Genomic DNA, 23,193 nt, shown 5'->3' with positions numbered 1-23,193 from the left:
GAGCTGGTTAATAAACACTGAGAAAGGGTCACAACCGTCTCAGTGTTATCTGCCAGCTCCACGTGCGAATCCCATGCATACAAGCGGCGCGCTGCCTCAACAGACGCGGGGCCTGATGCACTGGAAACGCGAGCCTGATCTGATTGATCGAACAAGCTCAAACGGGAGCGGAGCTCTCTCATAGATAGCTGAAAACAGTTTGCACAGACAGCGCCCTCGAGCACTGCCCGTGCATGCTCCACTCCCAGACAAACAACACAAAACGAGTGCGTGTCACCCTCGCTCAAATAGCGCGAGCAAGGGGACGCACACCGCCTGAGTCGTTTCTCTATATTCGCCATATATATATTGAGATAGACAAACAACACCAAATAAGACAATACAGTCACACAGAACGCTTGCTGAAGACAGAAAGCTGATACGGCTATGTTCCGTTGCCCTTTTATAGCTTCCGGATCACCGTCACATGCAACGTCACGAGTGACGAGCACCAATCAAGATTGGAATAGTTCCATTACAGACTTCAGACGCGTCATGCCGAGGGCATTCCCCAAAGTATCGAGTATCGATGCAGCGGGAGTTCCCTTTACGAAAGGGAACCCATGTTTTAAAGTGACATTAATGTGACATTCTTCAACATTTATAGCTTTCACATTTTTATGATATGTGCCCTTTGACAGCTTGGTTTTGAAATGTATTGGATGTAAATAATTCCTATTTGACTCGATACAATTAAAACCAAAATTATGTTGGCTGTTGGCCGAAAAATTTAAGTTGAGCATGATTAGCAAGTACACAAATTAGCTAACAACATGATTGGTTGGATGAGCTGTTATTAGTTAACAAGTCTTTACATTCAAAATCAAAGCTGTTTATCAATATCTCCGACTATAAAGGATTTCCAAATCTCAAAACAAAATGGCTACCGTTAGGTGTCTTGGTGTTTGTTTGTCAACAAAGAAACAAATTGTGGATGATAAATGATGCTATACTTTTTGAAAGTGTAGAATATCAACAGAAAATATCCGTAACCATGTTTTACCAAAGACTATAGAATAACACAAGACGCGTCTCTCGTATTGTTTTAAATGGGGAAAAGTGCAACGCTCAATATGGCGGAATAAGTCCCACCTTCTTAATAAGAGCCAATCGCCGATTGGTAAAGTCATCGCGTCACTGCAGCCGTTAGAAGCTCCTGTTTCCATGGAAACAGTCAGACGCGCTTCCACTGCACATTAGCTTGATCCAGCCTGAAAAATTTAGTTTTCTGTCATGATTTGAGCATTTGGAAACAAAATTTATGAGACAGTTGTTGTCAGATTTCATTGGTGATTTCAAATATGAAATTTAATTGTAAGCTTGGCGAACAGTTTACGAGAATTTGATGTTTCCCCATTCAAAGAGAGACAGAAGCTGCACTTGCACGCCCGAGAGGCGTTTCAAAGATGGCCGCCGAGTGAAATGACCTGTCTTAAAGGGATAGTTCACCCAAAAATGAAAATTCTGTCATCATTTACTCACCCTCAAGTTGTTTCAAACCTGTATGAATTTCTTTTTTTCTGCTGAACACAAAAGAAGATATTTTGAAAAATGTCGGTAACCAAACAGTTGATGGACCCCATTGACTTCCATAGTATTTTTTTTTTCCTACTATGGAAGTCATTGGGGTCCATCAACTGTTTGGTTACCGACATTTTTCAAAATATCTTCTTTTGTGTTCAGCAGAAAAAAGAAATTCATACAGGTTTGAAACAACTTGAGGGTGAGTAAATGATGACAGAATTTTCATTTTTGGGTGAACTATCCCTTTAATGGGACTTTGGTTTTACTCACTTTGTCTCTGCAAACGATTGCTTATTGTCATTTAATCTCAGAACTGACTTTTTTTATTTGCTTAAAAGTGAATATTTACTATTTGGGTGACGCTATGTTCACATTACATCATGTAGCATTCTGTTGTACTTTTCCAAGTTGTATATGATGACTTACTGAGTTGAATTGACTGCAGCATGAAGCATTTAAAAAATGACAAACAAAGTTTCAGTCCAAATCCTCTTAAACACATATCTGTATAAAGACGAAACAATTTCTTTGAATTTAGACACAATTATTTTATTCAGTAGTGTATTAATGTGCGAGTATGTGTGTTTCCATCCACCCCAGAGCCTCTGAAAGCAGTGGTGAGCCCACGGAAGGTGAGAGGCAGCGTGGGTAGCCAAGTGTCTCTGTTCTGTAGTGTGACTGGCTCTGACGAGTATGACATCAGCTGGTACAGGAACGGTGAGAAGATCTATCAGGGTATAAACGTACGTATCACGGGCATCAACAACGAGAACCTGGTGATGGAGGGAATGGCCAAGAGTGATGGAGGAGCGTATCAGTGCTTTGCTCGAAATGGCAAGATGTCCACCCAAGATTTAGTTCAGGTCGTCTTGGAAGGTAAGTCCAACTTTGAAGGAAGTAGAAGAAATAGTGTTATACTTGTTACTGTGAAATTACTAAAAGTATGCAGATAGGGAGCCAGGACTGTCTGAGACATAACTTATGTCAAACTTATGTAATTTAATGGAATATTTCATCCAAAAACAAACATTTAGACACCTTCATGTCACCTTTCACACTGAGCGCGACGCAATAAAGCGAAGCGAATCGCAGACGAACTGTGCTTTCACACCGAAACCAAAATGATTGATCGCCTTCAGGTAACTCACGCCTGCAAGATAGAGAATGCATGGACCGAGAAGGCATTTTACGCCTGTAATTGCCCACACTCCTGATCTTCTCTTTTCTTTTTTTATTAGTGTATGTATCTCGTAGGTTTTTTCCATTTGGCTTTAACCTCGTCCGCTGCACAACATGCAACAGTAAATTAAGATATATAAAGTTTGGTACTACACCAGTACACACTTATGACTTTAATAAGATATTAAACTCACCATCGATTCCCATTTCCTTGCCACAGAACTTCTTTTTTGTCAAACATTTATCAAAAAGCTCTCCGTTCCCAGACACCAATGGTAACAAGAACTCAACATCCGTTCACTTCTCTCTTCCAGAATACTTTTCTTTCGTGTTTACACTGGTTTCCAAAGCAGCTTTCTGTACTGTAACATCTCCAATCTCACCCTTTTATGCAATAGCAGCTACGGGGACGTGATCTAAAGCTTTGGTGGCCCGTTTTATCGCGGGGCGATGGGGAAAATAATCCACACAAATCTCGCTTTGTAGCGCCACGAATGATCGCACCCGGTGTGAATAGCTTCATAGGGATCTACTGTTTCGATTCAACAGCATCATCGCGGCGTACTTTCTCATCGCTTAATCGCTCTCAGTGTAAAAAGCCCTTGACCATATAATTTTCCTTCTTCAATGAAAGACAAAACATTATATGAGACAGAGCTGCTCTTTTCCTTACAGCAAATGTAAATAATAATTTATACTGATAAATTCCAAAAAGGACAAAAAAAGCCCCACAAAACCTAGTCTGTACAACAAAAGAAAGAAAATAATTGGGTGATAAATTATAAATTTTTCACTTTGGCTTTGAACACACATACACACTTGATTTCATCTGCATCCACTTTTGATTGCAATGATCACATCTCAAAATCCAATCAAAAACTGATGCATAAGAACTAAGTCCCCGCCCTAATTTTTTTTCTTTTTCGATAATTCAGAACACCCGAATATACATCACACTGTCGCTACTTCCGTTTCAACGCGACTTGCATTTTTAATGACCTGTGAAGTTGTGGAGTGCTACTGTGAACATATACTGGACTGTATGTGTAACTGTGCATGTGTTTTAATATAAGCCTCTACTGGACTCTACTGAAGCTACTCAGCCCTGCAGCTGAAAAGATTTGTTGCTTCAGCTCGGTTGCTGGGGCAACTGTCTCCTATTGCCACAAAACTGCATACAGAGGATATTGATAATCTATAATGATGTTAAAAAACCCTGGATGATCAGAGGGTAAAGATTTCAATGGCACCAAGCTTGAAAACACAGCTGTTTCTTGCTAAGTGTCATGATATAAGAAAACAGGGCTGAAAATATTTTCAAGAAATGTCTGGCTAGGTCTATTGTATTTTGCATTGTCCGTATTTTACTGAGAATGTGAAGAGTCAGTTTCATAATCCCTTTTCTATGTGTTTTTTATCAGGTTGTGGATCATGTTTTTGGATCTAAATGTATTACAGTTTTCCTGACTTTTAGCACAAGTACTGTCAAATCGATTAATCGCGATTAATCACATATAACATAAAAGTTTGTGTGAGTATATATATATATATATATATATATATATATATATATATATATATATATATATATAATATTTACAAACTTTTCTGTTAGATCCGATTAATCGCGTTTAATCGATTTAACAGCACTACATAAAATATTTGAGAAAATTCTGAATATGCAAAACTTCTCTTGGTTTTTAGGTTTTGTAGAGTATAAATATATTTCTGAACATGTCGAACTGTCATGTTAGCATTGCCTTTTGAGCCGTATGATCTACTAACAACAACCAGGGAAATGGTTTACTCAGGACTCAGGAGTAAATTACCTACAGCACTTGAAAAAAAAGCCACCCAGCCCACTGCTATTAATAAAAAAAATAAAAAACATAAATTAATATTTCATATAATTAAACATGCTTTTTTAAAGGTAAGTCTTTATCCTCAGGTAAAAAAAAAAAAAAAGATAATATGATTTTTTATCTTTAAAAATAAAATTAAAATTAAAAATTTATATTTGTATCTTTAACAAAAGTGTTTTCAAAACCACCGATTTCATTTAAGATATACAAATCTGAAATATTAAACAAATTAAATATCACATTTAGTTTATGAACAATGTCACCTCAAGAAAATGCTGCTCAACAATCATAAGTGTATATTAAAGGTAAATTTTTTTAGACTTATTTCTGAAATAGTGATACATAGCTAAATATTGCATCATTAAACCATCCGTCTACAAATCTGTCTTCCACTTCTCTAGACGGGACGCCAAAGATCCTCTCGGCCTTCAGCGAGAAGGTGGTGAGCCCGAACGAGCCCATCTCGCTGGTGTGTCACGTGAAAGGAACGCCGCTCCCCACCGTCACCTGGACCCTGGACGAAGACCCCGTCATCAAAGACAGCAACCACCGCATGGATCGCATCATCACCACCGAAGGCCACGTGCTCAGCTATCTGAATGTGTCCCACACACAGGTCAGCGATGGGGGCGTCTACCGCTGCACCTGCAACAACTCAGCCGGATCGGTCTCCTACCAGGCTCGAATAAACGTAAGAGGTGCTTGTCAGATCAGCTCCTCAAAAACACCCACACCACACCACAACCACACACAACAACATTGTCTGTTTTCTATATGGCATTTTTAGTTAGAAGGAAATTTTGTAGTCTTAGATTGTCATTGCAGTGCAGCCTCCTAAAGTGGTGTTCTCAGTGACAGGGATTTGTAACAACAAAGCAACTAGAAGTGATTCGATTTTTTTACTGAAATTTGGCTCTTGAGCAGTGGCCAATGACGGTGCGACAAAAAGCAAAGTTGAATTTTATGCAAATGAGCAGATACTCAATGTGAAGTCAACCAATGGGAGTAAAGTTTGAGATTGCAGTTGAGCATTGGTGCGTTCCACTTCGCTTATAGTCTGTTAACTGTCAGAGTCCCAGTAGTGCCACTCTTTTTCCCCTATCACATATTTCAGTAATCGTCTTAAATTAGGTATCATTCGAATGTGTAAACACTCAAAATGCATCCTGTAAAAACTGTTTTGAAATTGGACATTGCGTTACAAAGGGTACTGCAATTGAAACATTTTAGCGGGTTTAAATTTTGTGAAATGACCTTCAAATTTGGAGCACAACTTGGTTAGACATACTGTATGGATGTAGAAGCACATAACCCTGGTTCTAAGCCTAAACTAGACATTAACTGTAAACCTCACATTTGATTGGTTGATTTGAATGTTGTTCCAGGTTCAACAAAGATGTTTATCCAGGAACATGTTGCATTTGGTGAAATCACGTTCACCTCTAATGCACTTAGTACAAATAGCCTCTGCCTAATTTTGAAAGGAATAGGAATGATTGGTGATTAGATGAATGGAAATGCTAACGGATAGAGCTCTCCAGGTATGATAGACTTCCTCTACAGTCAAGCTCTACTGCCTTCACTCCCATTGGTTGTTGCTACGTTGTGCTAATTTAAAACTCTGTTTACCCAAAAATCTGTCATCATTTACTCACCTTCATGCCGCCCCGATGTATATGACTTTCTTTGTTCAGAAGAACACATACAGGTATAATCCATATAATCCATAGTCCATGTAATCCAAGCTCATAGGCTCCTTAAAGATTCAAGCTTCAAAAACCATGCAAAATGAATACGATGATAATCCATACGACTCCAGTCTCTTCAGAAGTAGAACATAATATAGGTGTGTCTGTGTTTTAAGTTTTTTAACTTTAAGCCATCTCTTCTGACTGTCAGCTCAAGTTTCACAATATGCTTACATCACACTTCACAACGTGCTGATGTTTACTCATATGATGATTGGCTGGAAGCGATGGATTGTTGTTAAGTTTAAAATATTAGATTTCTCTCTCTCTCTCTCTCTCTCTCTCTCTCTCTCTCTCTCTCTCTCTCTCTCTCTCTCTCTCTCTCTCTCTCTCTCTCTCTCTCTCTCTCTCTCTCTCTCTCTCTCCCTCTCTCTCTCCTTCTCTCTCTCTCTCTCTCTCTCTCTCTCGCTCTCTCTCACACTCACACTCACACTCACACTCACACATGTTTACTTAGCTATCTAAATGGGGATATTCTATAGACGTAATGGTTTTTATACTGTACAAATTGTATATTTTATCCCCTTACAGTACTGTAACACTACCCCTAAACCTACCCATCACACAAAACCTGCTGCATTTTTACATTTAAAAAAAACCTTGAATTACTTTATTTTTATACCAGATTTACAAATGAAGACGTCCCTAAAGGGAGGTTTTTGGAGATTTTGGACACACACACACACACACACACACACACACACACACACACACACACACACACACACACACACACACACACACACACACACACACACACACACACACACACACACACACACACACACACACACACACACACACACATTAACTATGTACAGTGCCAACTTTGAGGGACATATTTTCTTGCATTATATGGACTCAAATAGATGAATTATTTTCATAAAAAGCACCATTTGTGTTCATCTGAAGAAATAAAGTAATATACATCTGTGTCGGCATGAGGGTGACTAAATAATGAGAGAATTCTCATTTTTGGGTGGAGTATCCCTTGAAGTTAAACCCTCCATGAGGGTTTGAAGTTAGGATGAATTATTTTTAGTTAGTTAGTTACTGTCAGAATATGTATATAATAGCTGAAAACTAAAATATTTACACGTACTACATAAGCCTATCAACTGACATTCAAAGACTCTGTATACTGATAGTTCTTTCTCACAACAGGCCCTGCCAGTATTCGACCAATGAAAAATGTCACTGCCATTGCTGGGAGGGACACGTACATTCACTGTCGCATCATTGGTTACCCTTATTACTCTATTAAGTGGTATAAGGATTCCAAACTGCTCCCTTTCAACCATCGCCAACGTGCCTTTGAGAACAACGGCACACTGAAGCTGTCCAATGTGCAAAACTCGGACGAGGGAGAGTACACATGCTACGTCCTGGTGGATCCAGAGAAACAAATTCACAGGAGTGTTCATGTGACAGTGAAAGGTACTGCTCGTACAGACAGAAGTCAGCCATTACCCAGACAGCAATATAGTGTCGGCCCAGATCCGGCCCACATCTGGTACACGTGGATTCCACACATACCAGATGTGGGCCGGATCTGGACCAACACTATATTGCTGTCTGGGTACATGAAGGCTAGATTTGAATACCGGGATATGATCCCGAGAGTGATTAGTGTCATTTTCAATGATGTTTGTTAAGGCTAGCATAACTAGGGCTATTGCTAGGACTTATGACTGGTGATTCATAAACCCCTATTCCTATAGCCCAAAGTATACGTCAGCCATCCGTGTTTCGTGGCGGTCCATGCACTGTATGCATGATGTAATTTTATGTCATCAGGAAGGGCCGCAGACGGTGCTCGTACAACAGTGCATGTGTGAGTGATTTGAGCGCTTGAAAATTAAAAAGTCCACTAGATAGTGCACACGTCTTTCTGTGCTCACAGCCAAAAGAGTATACCGTATTGTTCCGGATATAAGACAATGTTTTTTTCTTGGAAATACATCTGAAAAAGCAGATACGTCTTATATTCAGAGTCTAGAATTTACACGTCAATAATACACCCGCAACAATAGGTGGCGCCAAATACACTTAAAACGAGTGTGCCAAGAAATATGGTGTCAGAGTGTAATGATAGAAGATTGCGAGAGCAAAAAGACGGTCTTAAAAACGCAAACCATCTAAGAGTCGCGTGACTTTCATGTTTGCGTGCCTCGCTGACGGGACCAAACTTCCCCCGTACGTGATTTTAAAATGTAAGACGGTACCCAGATTTCAAAATTACAATAATATTTCACTTCTACTTGTATTGAAATTTTGGTAGGCGACATGGTTTTCACTATGAGATGGATAGCCTAATTGTTATATAATTCAGATGGGCTACAGGTTATTTTTATGGTATGCCAAAAAGTGTTTATTTTTTAAATGTGAGCGTTGGTACATTTGACCAGTATTTACCATACTACTTTCAATACAAAAATTTTTATATGAAAAATAGGCACTATGAAACTTTTTTTTTTTTCATCAAAAAGCCTTTTCCCGAGAGGTACGTCACTAGGGTACTTTAAAAGGAAAATTAGGTATACCCAATATAAAGTTTGCAGGCCAAAAAAGGTCCATTGCCAATAGTGTAGCAGAGTCACTTTCAAACCAAGCAGCTTTCTTTTGGTTAACATGGCAAATTCACTCGACTAACTTGATCCTGATGTAAAATCTGTGTGGGGAAATATTTCACCCTCAAGCGAAATTCAGGCTCCTTTTGAAATGACTAATGCAATATTTTTGTCTGTTATGATGGTCACTGTGTCAGATTATGTGATTTTGACTCCTACATTTTGTTGTGGACAAGAAACATGTCAGATGACCCGTTGCTTCCCGACCAATCATCGCTTGCTGTCTTTAACGACGCATGTGATGTCATTGAGAAAGCGGAACTAGTGATTGACTTCTAGAAAACAAGAGCATAAACAAACAATGGTTGCACTAGCCTAATGCTAATTCCAGTATTCACCGGGTTGCCGAAGCGCCTCCGCTATCGTTTGCCAACATTTATCTTTTTTCACTGTGTCGTGATAGACACTCGAGGAAATTTGCCAGTATTGTTGCCATAGCTTCACAAACCTTTCCTCCATTGCACAATTCCATATAGAAGCACCAATACCATCGTCTCTCTTTCGTTCCGTCATATTTGAAAGCTCTGTATGGAAGAGTGTACTTTTCTTAAATAGTCTATAGTTGCTACTACCAAAGATATACTGTAGAATGTCTATGACTTTAGATATACTGTAGAAAGACGGTGCACTCACATTACTGTGAATGGGAGAAAGTGCAACGTGCAATATATTGGAACAAGTCCCGCCTGAAATATACGCTTTTGTAACGTGTGAAAAAACACATTTATGGGACAGTTCATGTCAGATTTTGTTGATTTCAAATATGCTATTTAAATGTGAGTGTGACAAGCAGTTTTTGAGATTTCAGGATTCCCCCATTCAAGTAGACAGGACTTGGTCTTGGATGCCAAAAATAGCTGCACGGAGGCGTTGTCAATATGGCCGCCGAGTGAACGGGACTTTGCTATTACATAGTTGGGGCAATCTCATTCTAGAAATCGTGTGATTGAACAAAAAAATCGCATAGTTCAGAATGAGTCATCAATATATTTTATTCGTTTCCTGGGAACTTACTTTTATCTGCTAAAAGTGAAGGAGAAAATTAGAATATACATGACCTTAAAACGTATAAAGAAACACCAAAAATTGGGATTTAAGGAGGGCTGATTTAGCACCCTATTTTAATGATCTAAGCACATGGTCTAAAGCGCACAGCTCAAGTGCACTTAGGGCGAGTCCGAATCCACTTTTGCTAGTTTAAAAAGGGTTGTCCCTATTCTCTTAATGAGTAATGGGTGTGTTTTAGGCATAACGTGCAAAAAAACAATCAGAGTCTCATCTCCCATTCCCTTTAAAAGCCAGTTGCGCTCGCGCCATGGCGGATTTGCTATTTACATGGAGGAATTTGCAAACGGAAAAACTGAACGCTTCTCTAGCGAGGAAACGGCTCTGCTCGTGCGCGAGGTTAAAGACCATCTACGGGACATGCCGGATTCCACCATATCTTAATGTGCACAATAATAATCTTGTACATTATAATCCTTTTATTTTTTTAACATATGGCATGTTTGTGTGCTGCTGCGCATCCCTGTGTGTTTAATAAGCAGAGTGTACGCGCGTTGTGGACCCGCCTATAGGCGCACATTACTAACGTGCTCTTTAAATAACAAAGAAATACTGCGCCAATGACTTTAGACCGGGTTTCAGTTGGTCAATGGCTCAGTCTATTTCAGTTGCTTCAAAATAGTTACGCTCCAACAATGCGCCTGAACACACCTCGTTTTCAGACCAGCAGCCCATGGGCGAACAAATGGCCGCAAATGCATTTGCTATTTAAACAACGTGGACTATGACGTGAAAATGATGACTGCGTCAGGCTGAAACTAGCAAAACACACTTGCGTCGCGTCTGGCGCCACGTTGCTCCAGGTGTATGATTGGGCCCTTAAAGTTTTTCAACACTTTTAATAATCATTTGTGTTCAATTGTTCAGTGGACAATTTAAATGGTTTTGCGTTGTGACAGATGTATATTTGAAATTGCAAATATTCCATGTAATCTCTCAATCAATATGAGCTCATGTATCAGCTGCATATGTAATGCTGTTCACAATAGTTTTACCTGTATATGTCAAACCACAGAACTTTTTAGCCTTCCAAAAGAATTGCATGTCATTGACCAATTACAAAATGACTATAAGTTCTATAAAGACTCTAATGGTTTTTAAAATATTTTTTTTATTCTAATTCCAACATGACATAAAAGCTTTACCTCAAAGCACAGATAGAACACCAATTACAATAATCCAGACATTTGAATTGTTAAAGTTCAAATAGACACTAGTTAAACTGCAAATATTTGATCTTGTTGTTATGTAATAACCAAGCAAGCATCTGTTTTTGTAAGTTCAGAGTCATAAAGATAGAACAAATGTGACTGAGTTAGCTAATTTGCTCCATTCATGCTTAAAATTCAGAAGCGTGCGTAGGGATTCCCTGGAGTCCATTATCCCCATTTTGTTGTGAATTAAATAAGCACTGAAGTGCTGCTTTATTTCAATGTTATTTTAACTCATTGATTCTCAAACGCGACAGGCTGACTAGCACCATGCTTTTCGAAGTCTCCCGGGGAACGCATTATGCCGAAATTACTTGGAAACGAAAGGGCGCTTTTATCGTCTTCTTTATTTTGTCTTTCTTTGCTCCGTTTCTCCCTCATTAGTTTACATTATGCCTCCTCCTCTGTGAAATCTCTAGATTCTGAGCCGTAATGACTTGTTATGAAGGCCGACTGGAGCCTTATTATTGCAAATCACAGATGATTGTACATGTATGATCACATATATTCTGTCCAATAGCCCATATCGTGTGTGTACTGAGCCGTTTTGTCAAGACACTAAACGCTAGTTTTAAATGTAAATAACATTTGGCCAATGATTATATCAAGCCTGCTGTTTGATATTGGGGAGACCGGGAGAATGTAACTATACACTGTTAAAAAAGGATTTGAAATTTATTGTAAAAAAAATGTGTTTGCAGTGTTTTAGGTTTTACAGACTGAACTTAAAGGTGCAGTAAGTGATTTCTGTGAAACGCTGTTGAAAGTGGATTGGGCCGAGCAGCACAAAACTCTTGTAGCCAATCAGCAGTAGGGGGCGTGTCCACTCATGATGGGGGAGGGGTGAGAATGAGCCAATCAGCAGTAGAGGGCGTGCCCATTCATGATGGGGGAGGGGAGAGAGAGATTTGAAGAAAGATTGTATAAAGAGAGATGGCTGAAAGACATTACAAAAGAGAAAAGGTCAGAGGAATATCACTGGAAAAAGAGGGATTATGATCAGGCAAGAGCTTTAGGACCCGGGTTAATATTAGAAAAGCTTTCTAGAGCTGGAGAGACCTAAACGGGTAGGCCTGAAAACAGACGCCAAGGTTGTGTTGTTTCTTCTCCAAATGTGAGTAACATTGGTTATGTTGTTGTTGTAATGTTAGCTATATTAACATCTTCACCTTATTTTTTTGCGAAGCATTATTTTGCTTTGCTTCAGCTATGATAAAGAGATATCCACTCTTGCCTTGCTTGTTTGTGCATTTTGTGGGCGGAGCAATGAAGGGAGGGGTTTGTTTGTTTGGGATTTCAAATATCAAAAGTGTTTCTCAGAAATCGCTTACTGCACCTTTAAATTGGCAGAAAAAATCTGTATTTACCTTAACATTAGTAATACAGTAGTGCAATTAAATATCCAGTTTACTTTTTAAAGTATCGACTGATTGATATTTGCTTTGCCATTTTCAAATTCAACTCACATCCTTACGTCGTTACAGATAACATTGATATTAAATCTTGATATCTTCAATATCGGGTTATTTTACCCCAGTGTACTGTGACTTTTGCCGTGTTGTATTATAATAGTTTGCATTATGTGTTTCTGATCGTCTCTCTCTCTCTCAGTGCCCCCTCTGATCCAACACTCCGACTCTCAGAGCGCTTCCATCGGCCAGCGTGTCTTCATCCCCTGTGTGGTCATATCCGGCGACCTGCCCATGTCTATAACCTGGCACAAAGATGGACGACCAATTAATGCCAGCCTGGGTGTCACCATCGACAACATAGACTTCACCAGCTCATTGCGCATTTCAAACCTGTCGGAGATTCACAACGGCAGTTACACCTGCATTGCCCGTAATGAGGCTGCCGCCGTCGAGCATAGCATACAGCTCATCGTTAAAGGTTTGAGATCACATGGGTTATTCTTTGAATTTATTCATGTTTTTCTTTGAACTTTTAACAATAATATTTCCACCAGTCATTTTAAATGGACGTCTTTTTTGGGGGTTTTTGTTCTAAAAGTCTCTAAACCCTGATTTATATCAGTGTCATTTTATATCATACATCTTTTTAATATTCACATTCTTTTTATGCTCAGTTCCACCACATTTTGAGGTACAACCAAGAGACCAGGACGGCATATATGGGAAGTCGGTGATCCTGAATTGTTCAGCAAAGGGAAACCCAATCCCCACTATAGTATGGAACCACTCCAAAGGTATGCTAGCATTTGAAATATATAATTATATATTATTTCCTGTTAAATATGACCGTCTTCAGGCGAAGATGCAATGAAATATTCATGAAATATTCTTCACAAACGCATTTCCAGGTCACGGTTTTCTCCCAAAATAAAAGAAGAAAATAAGAAATTTAATTTTGCATGAAACAAAAATGAAGCCTATGAGATGTTTTTGCATAGTTTTCCTATCATAATTACCATTATGCAGGGTCAGTATTTTTGGCATTGCTTCAAAAATAATATACAGTAAATATTTCATTTTTGAACACCAACTGTTTTCCAGCTATTATTATTAATAATAATCATCTTTTTGCATCATTAGTCATCAAATCCTCAGTAAACACTGTGGGTGTGTTGATGTTGGCAGGCACAGAGGTGCAGCTTTATTGGAAAAACAACATACATGTGTTTCATTTGCTAAAACACTGCCATTTGTGATGATTTAATTAAAATCATTGTATTTTGGGCTGAAGAAATATTACCACAAATAGTTGCTGTTGTAAAGTCATTATACTATAAAAAAAAAGAAAGGTTTTTGGTTCTCACAAACCCATTGTTTGTGTTTGGTTTTTGCTGTGAGATCTCAAAGGGAAGGTAGGATCCTGTAATGAAGGGGCTCCTGAAGCACACATTTGGTTGTGGTGTACCTAATTTCAGTCAGGCTTTGGTAGTAATGTGGTTTAGGGGTTATCTGGACAGGTGGGCTGGGCACAGGTGTATGTTTCCATTGAGGCCATGGCCAAAGAAGCTGGATTACTGGATTAGAATGGGAGCAGGTGACTCGCTCGACCTTGATTCCTCCTGAAGGAGAAGGAGCGTTTGAAGCCCTCTCTACACATTGTAGATGAAAGCTCACAAATGGAAATCCATATACACAACAAAAAAGAGGGCTGCGCATTGGGCGAGTGGAGTTCAACAGGGCTTGGATGAAAGAATAGAAGGCTAGATGGAGTCTATGAGGTTGAAGGGGATAGAAATGCATTGTGGCATTGTGGGTAAAGGAGTACTTTTCTTCTATTTTCGGACATATTCTCTGAAATCAAATGACTAGATTCCCTGAATTAATAGTTTCCTTTATCATTTTCTTAAGCCTCACATTAAATAATTGTGCCCTCACAAAAAATATTTTTTAAATGGATTTTTTAATATTTTTTTTTATCTAAAAAGAAATGTTTGCATATTGTATGGATTTTTTTGTATCGTATCTGATAGGCCTTTATGCCTGATATATGAATATGTATCTCATAGGTCACATATCTCACATTTAACATTACAGGAATAATGTTAACACTAATTAACGATCTCTATTGATTTATAACAGGTACAGTTTCCTATATACAACATTTAGAGATGTTAAAAAGAGTATATAATGAAAGTGTGTTCCTTTTTTTCTACGCACGTTGACAGTCAAGATTATTTTATTTTGTTACAGCTTTGACAGATTAAGTTGCTCATGTGGTATTATGTTTTATTTCATAATATTGAATCTCACAGTATCCTCTAATCCTAATCCAGACATGACACAAAACAATTCCCCTCAGATCTTTAAATCCAATAAAGAAATCATCAAATGTAAACACACAGCATTGCTAGAATTGATACTGATCATGAAAACGAGTGTAATGCTGATGGATTATCAGATGTCCCAGATTACAGTAATACATATATCAGCAATGAAACAGTCATTTTTGTTATGCTAATAGATTCTTTAGATGTGATAAAGATGAAGTATTTAGTATAATATTCTAAATATAAAAAGATATACTACATTTCCTAATATACAGTGTTACATTGGTCCTATTCTGTTTTGTGTCACAGGTGCTGGCGTACCTCAGTTCCAGCCCATCGCCTTGAATTCGGGTTCACGTATCCAGCTCCTGGAGAAGGGCTCTCTGCTCATAAAACACGTCCTGGAGGAAGATGCCGGATTTTATCTGTGCAAGGTCAGCAATGACGTGGGAGCCGATATCAGCAAGAGCATGTACCTCACCGTTAAAAGTAAGACCCTGTCAAGTGAAGCGTGTGGAGTGAATGTGTGTGTATGTGAATGAAATAATGTATGGTGATTGTGATGTATCTAAATGTAGGAGTGTGTGTGTGTACATGTGTGTGTCTGAGCCCGAGGGTCTTCTGCCCTGTTGACTGCTGTGTGTATACGGTATTGTGCTCCTTGGTGAACTGTTTATTTGTTGAGCAGGCAAAGACTTACATCCCCTCCATTAAACCCACTGCACAGCATTTATGCCCAGTCTGGCATGAGGGAAAGACCAAACCAACAGAGCAGTGCCACTCGTATTCGCATTACTTCACATTCCTTTGGTCTAAACATCACCACCAATTTAGATGAGCAAAATAAATAAAAAGATTAGAAAGAAGGTTTATACTGCATATTTCCATGCCATGAAAATGATTTGAGGCAGGCGCTGTTGTGCTCAATGTTCAATGACAAAAAGCACCATAAAAGGAGTCCATACAACTTTTGCATTTTACGTTTGGCGTCAAAGTGTGAGCAGCCCAGGACAAAGCCTTGGGGAACACCTGAATTGACATTTTTTATTTTTCTGCACCTTTAAAATGTAGCATTATTTTGCTGGTGAAATTGTCAAATTGAGCATGGAAATAGTACTCTGAGTAGTCTTCGATATGGTTTGCTTGCTGACACTGATATTTAAAGAGCGGGATGGCCAGTAAAATACAGTAGTTTATAAAACAAATGAATGAATTAACCCTACTGAAAAATCCTGCATAAACTAGCATGAATTGGTCCAGGCTGGTTTATGCTGGCGACTGCTGGTATATAGCAAGATGTAGATACAATTCATAAATTTTCATAAAACACTTATTTTACACAATATTTCAGTTTAAATTGCGCAGAATTTCAAGAGCTGTATAAATGGTCACAGTGGAAATAGTATCCATGTATTCATGCTGTTGATATTTTCTATCTTCAGTGATCTGGGACTCAGAGCCTTTGCAAAAGTGGTCAAATATATTTCTCTTTTTCCTTGTTTTTCAGTAAACGTGTAATGTTCCTAAAGATACATTTACTTAAGCAACACATATTACAGAAATAATTCCCTCCAAAATATAATTTCGGTCATGATTTATTTTACTTGATAATTCACTAAGTCAACTCAGTGGTTTAGCTGAGTTTTTGTGAACTGGATCAGTTGATTCATAAAAAAATAAAGAAAGAAAACCTCAAAAGGACGATTCATTCATAATTCAGAAACTGCTGCTTCTCTCATGAATTCTTATAAAGGCATTTTTGCCTGTTCCTCACACAATTAATGTCAATTAATGTCAAAAAAAAAAAAATCCTCAAAAAAAGAAGCAAAAAATACATGTAATATACTAAAATAATATAAAATATTATATTATTAAAAATAATTATTAATAAAAAAATCTTTCTTTATCCTTTCTTTTCAGTTTTTATCTGTAGTGTACTATCCTAGCTTGGCATCCTGTGCTATAATTGTCGCTGCTCTTAAAGGAGTAAATATCAGCAGTGCGTCGCATTACTCGCATAAGTTGCGCTTTAGACTTAAGTGGAATCTGTATGTCCGTTTGGCCGTAAGCTAGTTATTTTACTTTATAAAGTTTTAAATATGAATATTTTTCTTACATAAACTCATCGCTTTGCTTCAGAGGGCATATATTGACCCGTGTGGAGCACTTTTATGACGGATGGATGCACTTTTTTGAGCTTCAATCTGATGGTTGCATTATAAAGCTCTGAAGCATCAGGGTGTTTATTAATATAACTCCGATTGTATTCGCCTGAAAGAAGAAAGTCATATACACCTAGGATGGCTTGAGGGTGAGCAAATCATGGGCTAATTTTCATTTTAAAGTGAACTACTCCTTTAAGACAAATTGCTTGTTAGACAAATTGCTAAATAAATAGAAGTCATATTACCTTACACAAATTAGCTTCTAAAATATGTATATATGTATATATGTATATATAGTATTTATGCAGATATTATGTGCTGTAGTTTTTGTGTGTGTTGTGTAAGTGGAGAGAATATAAGTTCAATTACAGTCATTAGGCTTGATAGAGAGTGGGTTTTGCTTTATATTGTCATCTTCCTCCTTGTGTGGGTCTGGAGGCGCTCCCTCGTCTTCGGTATCAGAGAGAGCTCATGCTCAGACTGTGACCAATTGTGCAACAAAAAGGGGGAATTGCTTCAGCATGGCAGCCTGCTGCACTCCACCAACCACACACACACACACACACACACACACACACACACACACACACACACACACACACACACACACACACACACACACACACACACACACACACACACACACACACACACACACACACACATGCTCACACACACTCGTGCTGCCCCTCCCAGCACAGAATATACCTCATTCCATTGGCCTGCACAGAGAAGGGTGTGTGTGTGTGTGTGTGTGTGTGTGTGTGTGTGTGTGTGTGTGTGTGTGTGTGTGTGTGTGTGTGTGTGTGTGTGTGTGTGTGTGTGTGTGTGTGTGTGTGTGTGTGTGTGTGTGTGTGTGTGTGTGTGAGAAGGGGGTAGATGGCCCATTCAGGCGTGGCAACGTGACGAGGTGGCCTAGTTTCCCAGGGTGCCCCTGTACTGGTGATAAAATGAGGGCTGAAATGGATGATATACACCCAGAGTTGCTGCTGCAGCCTCTGTATTCATACGGCATGATATGCCATACACACTAATCATATTCAACATGGCCATCAAAGTGGAAAACACAAATGGAGTTATCATAGTTAATACACACCCAGCCGTAAATGCTGGTCCAAATTGCCAAGAATATTTTAATGGTCACTTGCCATGTGTTCACTGAAAGAATCTGAATAATCTGTGATTATCATACAGATTTACACACTATATAGAAATAAAATATTTACCCTTTTTTTGGCTCCAAGGTCATTGACTGCTCACCATTATAATGAGTCTCTCCATCAAACGATCATCTTTCATGCTTTTTAACCCAGATGCGTCTCTTAACTCCACTTATATGCTTCATTGAACTGACAATAAAGACCATTAAAAGCTACATGTGTGCCACGGTCTGACTCCTCTTTTGTTTGTGTGTGTGTGTTGTGTGTGTGTTTGTGTGTGTGTGTTGTGTGTGTGTGTGTGTGTGTGTGTGTGTGTGTGTGTGTGTGTGTGTGTGTGTGTGTGTGTGTGTGTGTGTGTGTGTGTGTGTGTGTGTGTGTGTGTGTGTGTGTGTGTGTGTGTGTGTGGAGTAATATTACTCCCATACTTGCTTTGATTACCCTCTTGTTTAAATGTAAAGCTTTTCTCGGAAGACAGCTGAACAACATTTCCGGCCCATGTTTTAGTAAACCACACACACACACACACACACACACACACACACACACACACACACACACACACACACACACACACACACACACACACACAATAATGTATATTTTTTAAGGATAATGGATTTTGACTTAAAGAGCAGTAAAGTAAGAATATTACCTCGCTCTATTTTGTCGTATGCACCTTTGGATCACTGTACTAAATGTGTCCATCATGAACGTATGTTTGTGTGACTCCAGCTAGAGGAATTTTCTAATCTTATAATTATTTAAAATTGTATTAAATGTTTTTATTTCTCCTTACTTAAAAAGATGCAAGTTCTGTGTTGTCGGCTTCTCTTTGTAGTATTAGCACACATAGAGGTTAATGGCAAATTTTCATTCCAAAAAAAAAAAAAACCTTTGCCAATCAATTTCGGACATACCTGTCTCTCTTTTTTTCCTCTACAAGTAAATATCTTTATTATAACGTATGTTGTGTCATGCTTGTTATTGGGGAACAAACTTAAAATTGCAATCCTATTGGCAGATTTTTAAAGGTTATTGAAAAGCAGATATTTGTAGACAAAAAGGCCCCTAAAAGGACATGGTGATGGAAAAAAAATTATGAAATGTATGCATTAATACAATAGAAGTTGCTTTGGATAAAAGCGTGCAAAAATGGAAATGTAATTATGGTGGTCGAAAAAATATGAGATGGGAGTAAAAATGATATTTCAATGATTTTGCAATTTTCTATCAAGATCTTGTATTGTCAATGCAAGAGTCCAGCACTCTGTAAAGTCTCCTCTAGAACATCCCAAAGACTTTCAATCAATTAAAACTCAGAGATGCCAATTCATGTGTGAAAATGATTCTTCATGCTCCCTCACAACCATTCTTTCACAATCTGAGCCTGATGAATCTCAGCATCGTCATCCATGTTGTTTCTTCCTACATGGCTGTTTAAGAAATGAAAAGCTACACACTCCATCAATTAGAGTTAGAAGAACTGTTGCCACACATATAACATATAACCAATCATAAAATCGTAAACATTTGCCTATTCAAGACATTTAGAGACTCACATCTGTAAGTAAATGCGGTTGTCAATCCCTAAAACTGACGGTGTGTAGATTGCCTAAATGATTTGATAACAGTAAATAATTATTGAAGGGATATTTGTATAAATATCAGCCTTAAACTCTGTACGCAAGGCCCTTGTGTAACTGTTAATCTGTCACGATGAAGGTGTAGCCTTTTACAATTTTACAAAAAGTTCATACGTTTGAAGAGTCTGATTTGAAGATATTTACATTTTCAAAACAGAAACTTTCTTACTTCATAGAACGGCTATGAAACACATTCATGTCGTTTGTGAAAAGATGACATTTACTCGCACGTTGTGAATATCAAATATCAAGAGAGATATTTTTCCTGGTTTGTTTAATAATAGTTAGGTGCTGTTCTATGGCTGCTGAAATGAATAAAGGGAGATTTTGTTTGATGTGCAGTTATAGCTGCCATCAGCGCTCCCCTCTCTCTTTATTACAGGAGGCTGTAATATTGCTGGATATTAAAAATATACATCAACTAAGCTGTTATGGGAATACCATTTAGAGCCCCTCTTGCCTGAAGCCCCTCGGCTGCTGACTGCAAGACTTTAAATGAGATTATACGCACTTTTTTGGAGGTGCGCTGAGGAGAATTTCCAAGAACTGAGGACTTGCCATATTGTGACAAGGTTTTATTTTTAATTTTTTTTTATTATCAATGTCTTCTGCCACAGCATAGACTGGTGAAACTCCAGCATTCATAAGTAAAGACTTTAGTAATCTTCTTGTGTGTTGCTGACCACACCGACACGTCACAGAATAACCGATCACAAAATGAGTAAAAGAAAAGAAAATGTAGGCTATTTACCTGCATAATCATGTTTCTCTTGGTCCTCTCAAAAGTTGCAGTTGGAACTATACGGTTATCCGGACCACACGTGTGTCTTTTAGTCCCGTATAGTCCGTATAGTCATCCCTGATTGGTCTTAGGGGCGGGGTTAGTGGTAGGCCATCGTATGATTGGTCTTAACCCCAGTGACGGGTAGGTTTAGGGGCGGGGTTAGGGGTAGGCCATCGTATGATTGGTCTTAACCCCAGTGACGGGTAGGTTTAGGGGCGGGGTTAGGGGTAGGCCATCGTATGATTGGTCTTAACCCCAGTGACGGGTAGGTTTAGGGGCGAGGTTAGGGGTAGGCCATCGTATGATTGGTCTTAACCCCAGTGACGGGTAGGATTAGGGGCGGGGTTAGGGGTAGGCCATCGTATGATTGGTCTTAACCCCAGTGACGGTTAGGTTTAGGGGCGGGGTTAGGGGTAGGCCATCGTATGATTGGTCTTAACCCCAGTGACGGGTAGGATTAGGGGCGGGGTTAGGGGTAGGCCATCGTATGATTGGTCTTAACCCCAGTGACGGTTAGGTTTAGGGGCGGGGTTAGGGGTAGGCCATCGTATGATTGATCTTAACCCCAGTGACGGGTAGGATTAGGGGCGGGGTTAGGGGTAGGCCATCGTATGATTGGTCTTAACCCCAGTAACGGTTAGGTTTAGGGGCGGGGTTAGGGGTAGGCCATCGTATGATTGGTCTTAACCCCAGTGACGGGTAGGTTTAGGGGCGGGGTTAGGGGTAGGCCATCGTATGATTGGTCTTAACCCCAGTGACGGGTAGGTTTAGGGGCGGGGTTAGGGCTAGGCCATCGTATCATTGGTCTTAACCCCAGTGACGGGTAGGTTTAGGGGCGGGGTTAGGGGTAGGTCATCGTATGATTGGTCTTAACCCCACTGACGGGTAGGTTTAGGGGCGGGGTTAGGGGTAGGCCATCGTATGATTGATCTTAACCCCAGTGACGGGTAGGATTAGGGGCGGGGTTAGTGGTAGGCCATCGTGTGGTCCAGATAACCGTATAGTACCTTGCAGTCTTTTATTGCGTTTATGACTAAAGACTTTAGTATTCCTCGTTTGTGCGTGTTGCTTGCTACACCGAGACGGTACACATGTTTAATAGTGGAATTCCTGGTGAAGGACGACACTGCCTTTTCCGGATCGGTGGATCTCTCTTTAGGATTATGTGTATGTTACCATGGAAACAGAACTCACAGTGACAGTCCACTTCCATACTGTATGTACGGAGCCCCACATATGACGTGGAGAAAATTTTTAATATTTTGTCCATGAATTAAGAATTCGTTCACTTATTTTAGTCAATTGTGGCCATGATTTACTAACTCGTTCCCATGGTTTAGTTGTTTTAGTAATTAAGAATTAATTCCCACAGTTTATTAATTATATTGTGCACACTCTTTCATAAAACAAGGGAACAAATTATGACATTTACTTAAAGCGAGGGAAGCAATTAGTAAAACTTGCTGACGTATTAGTATTTTTTTGTATTTTGAATCAAAGGTTGTAATTCATCTGGTTGGTTTGTTTCAAGTCTTACAACTCTTTATTGAAGAATTATTAAAAATTTCTGTAGAGAAATTAATGGGGAAAATACTTTGATAAAATGGGCCGTCTGTAGGTAAAATAAAACATCTCTCCACCATATCTTCCGGATCTCGCTTCAGTTGCAGATCTTCAGAGAAAAGCGTCCTCCGCTAAAGAGCAATACCATTTAGAGAAGGCGGAGAGATATTTTCATTTTTTAATGTGTCGCACTTAACATTCATAGTTGTCATGCAAAATAAATCAGCGTTCTCTCGTACGGTGCTGCTGCGCGGAGCTTGTGAGTGAATAAGAGATGAGAGTTAAACATTCACAGGCCTGACTCTGACACTCTCCATCATGTCAAAACTTCTGCCACTTCACAGCACACTGAACCCCACCAGAGCCCGGCACGACTGCGTGTGTGTTCCTCTGCCTGTCCTTGGGCAGGTAAATGTCCAAGGTGTTACACCCCTTTATGACGAGTTCTTCCACATCATTGCTTTTTTGGGGCACGTTTTGGGACATTTCCACATTTCTACAACAATTTTTAACTTGATAAGTAACATTAAGAGGTTCTGATTCCCCCCACTAAACTCCAAAAATCTCTAGCAATTGATACGAAGGATCTCAAGGTATTCGCCATAGACTCTTGCACATGTTGGTTTGGTGGGTTTTAATCACGGTATTGCTGAGCAAAACAAGCAGAAGGATCTATATGAATAATCGAAGGGTGCTCATCTTTTAATCATAGCCATGCCTGCCAGAAAGAGAGACAGATCCCTCACACACCGCTCCAGGGTAACAAGGTTTCAGACAGGGGGTGAGACAGGCCTGAGAATGCTCTCGCGGCTCTTTTCATGTCTGTGAACTGAACGGTGAACAAGTTGGCTTTCAGCTCATTTACTCTATATGAGGTGATC

At 39.2% G+C, this 23,193-nt stretch overlaps 1 protein-coding gene across 2 annotated transcripts in view; it reads left to right on the top strand.

Moving 5' to 3' along the window:
* dscamb (Down syndrome cell adhesion molecule b) overlaps positions 1–23,193 on the top strand; it is a 167,933-nt gene that overhangs the window by 112,290 nt on the left and 32,450 nt on the right. For both annotated transcript variants that reach the window (XM_082180611.1, XM_082180610.1), the window contains exons 6-11: positions 2,164–2,439; positions 5,006–5,302; positions 7,517–7,789; positions 12,870–13,148; positions 13,345–13,464; positions 15,307–15,486. In XM_082180611.1, the coding sequence (XP_082036737.1) occupies positions 2,164–2,439; positions 5,006–5,302; positions 7,517–7,789; positions 12,870–13,148; positions 13,345–13,464; positions 15,307–15,486 (1,425 nt within the window). The remainder of the gene's footprint in view (positions 1–2,163; positions 2,440–5,005; positions 5,303–7,516; positions 7,790–12,869; positions 13,149–13,344; positions 13,465–15,306; positions 15,487–23,193) is intronic.

This window comes from Leuciscus leuciscus (assembly GCF_965113295.1).
Source record: "Leuciscus leuciscus genome assembly, chromosome: 9".
Lineage (NCBI taxonomy): Eukaryota > Metazoa > Chordata > Actinopteri > Cypriniformes > Leuciscidae > Leuciscus > Leuciscus leuciscus.
The sequence above is the reverse complement of the archived record's forward strand: the minus strand, read 5'-3'. Positions and strand labels throughout refer to the sequence as shown.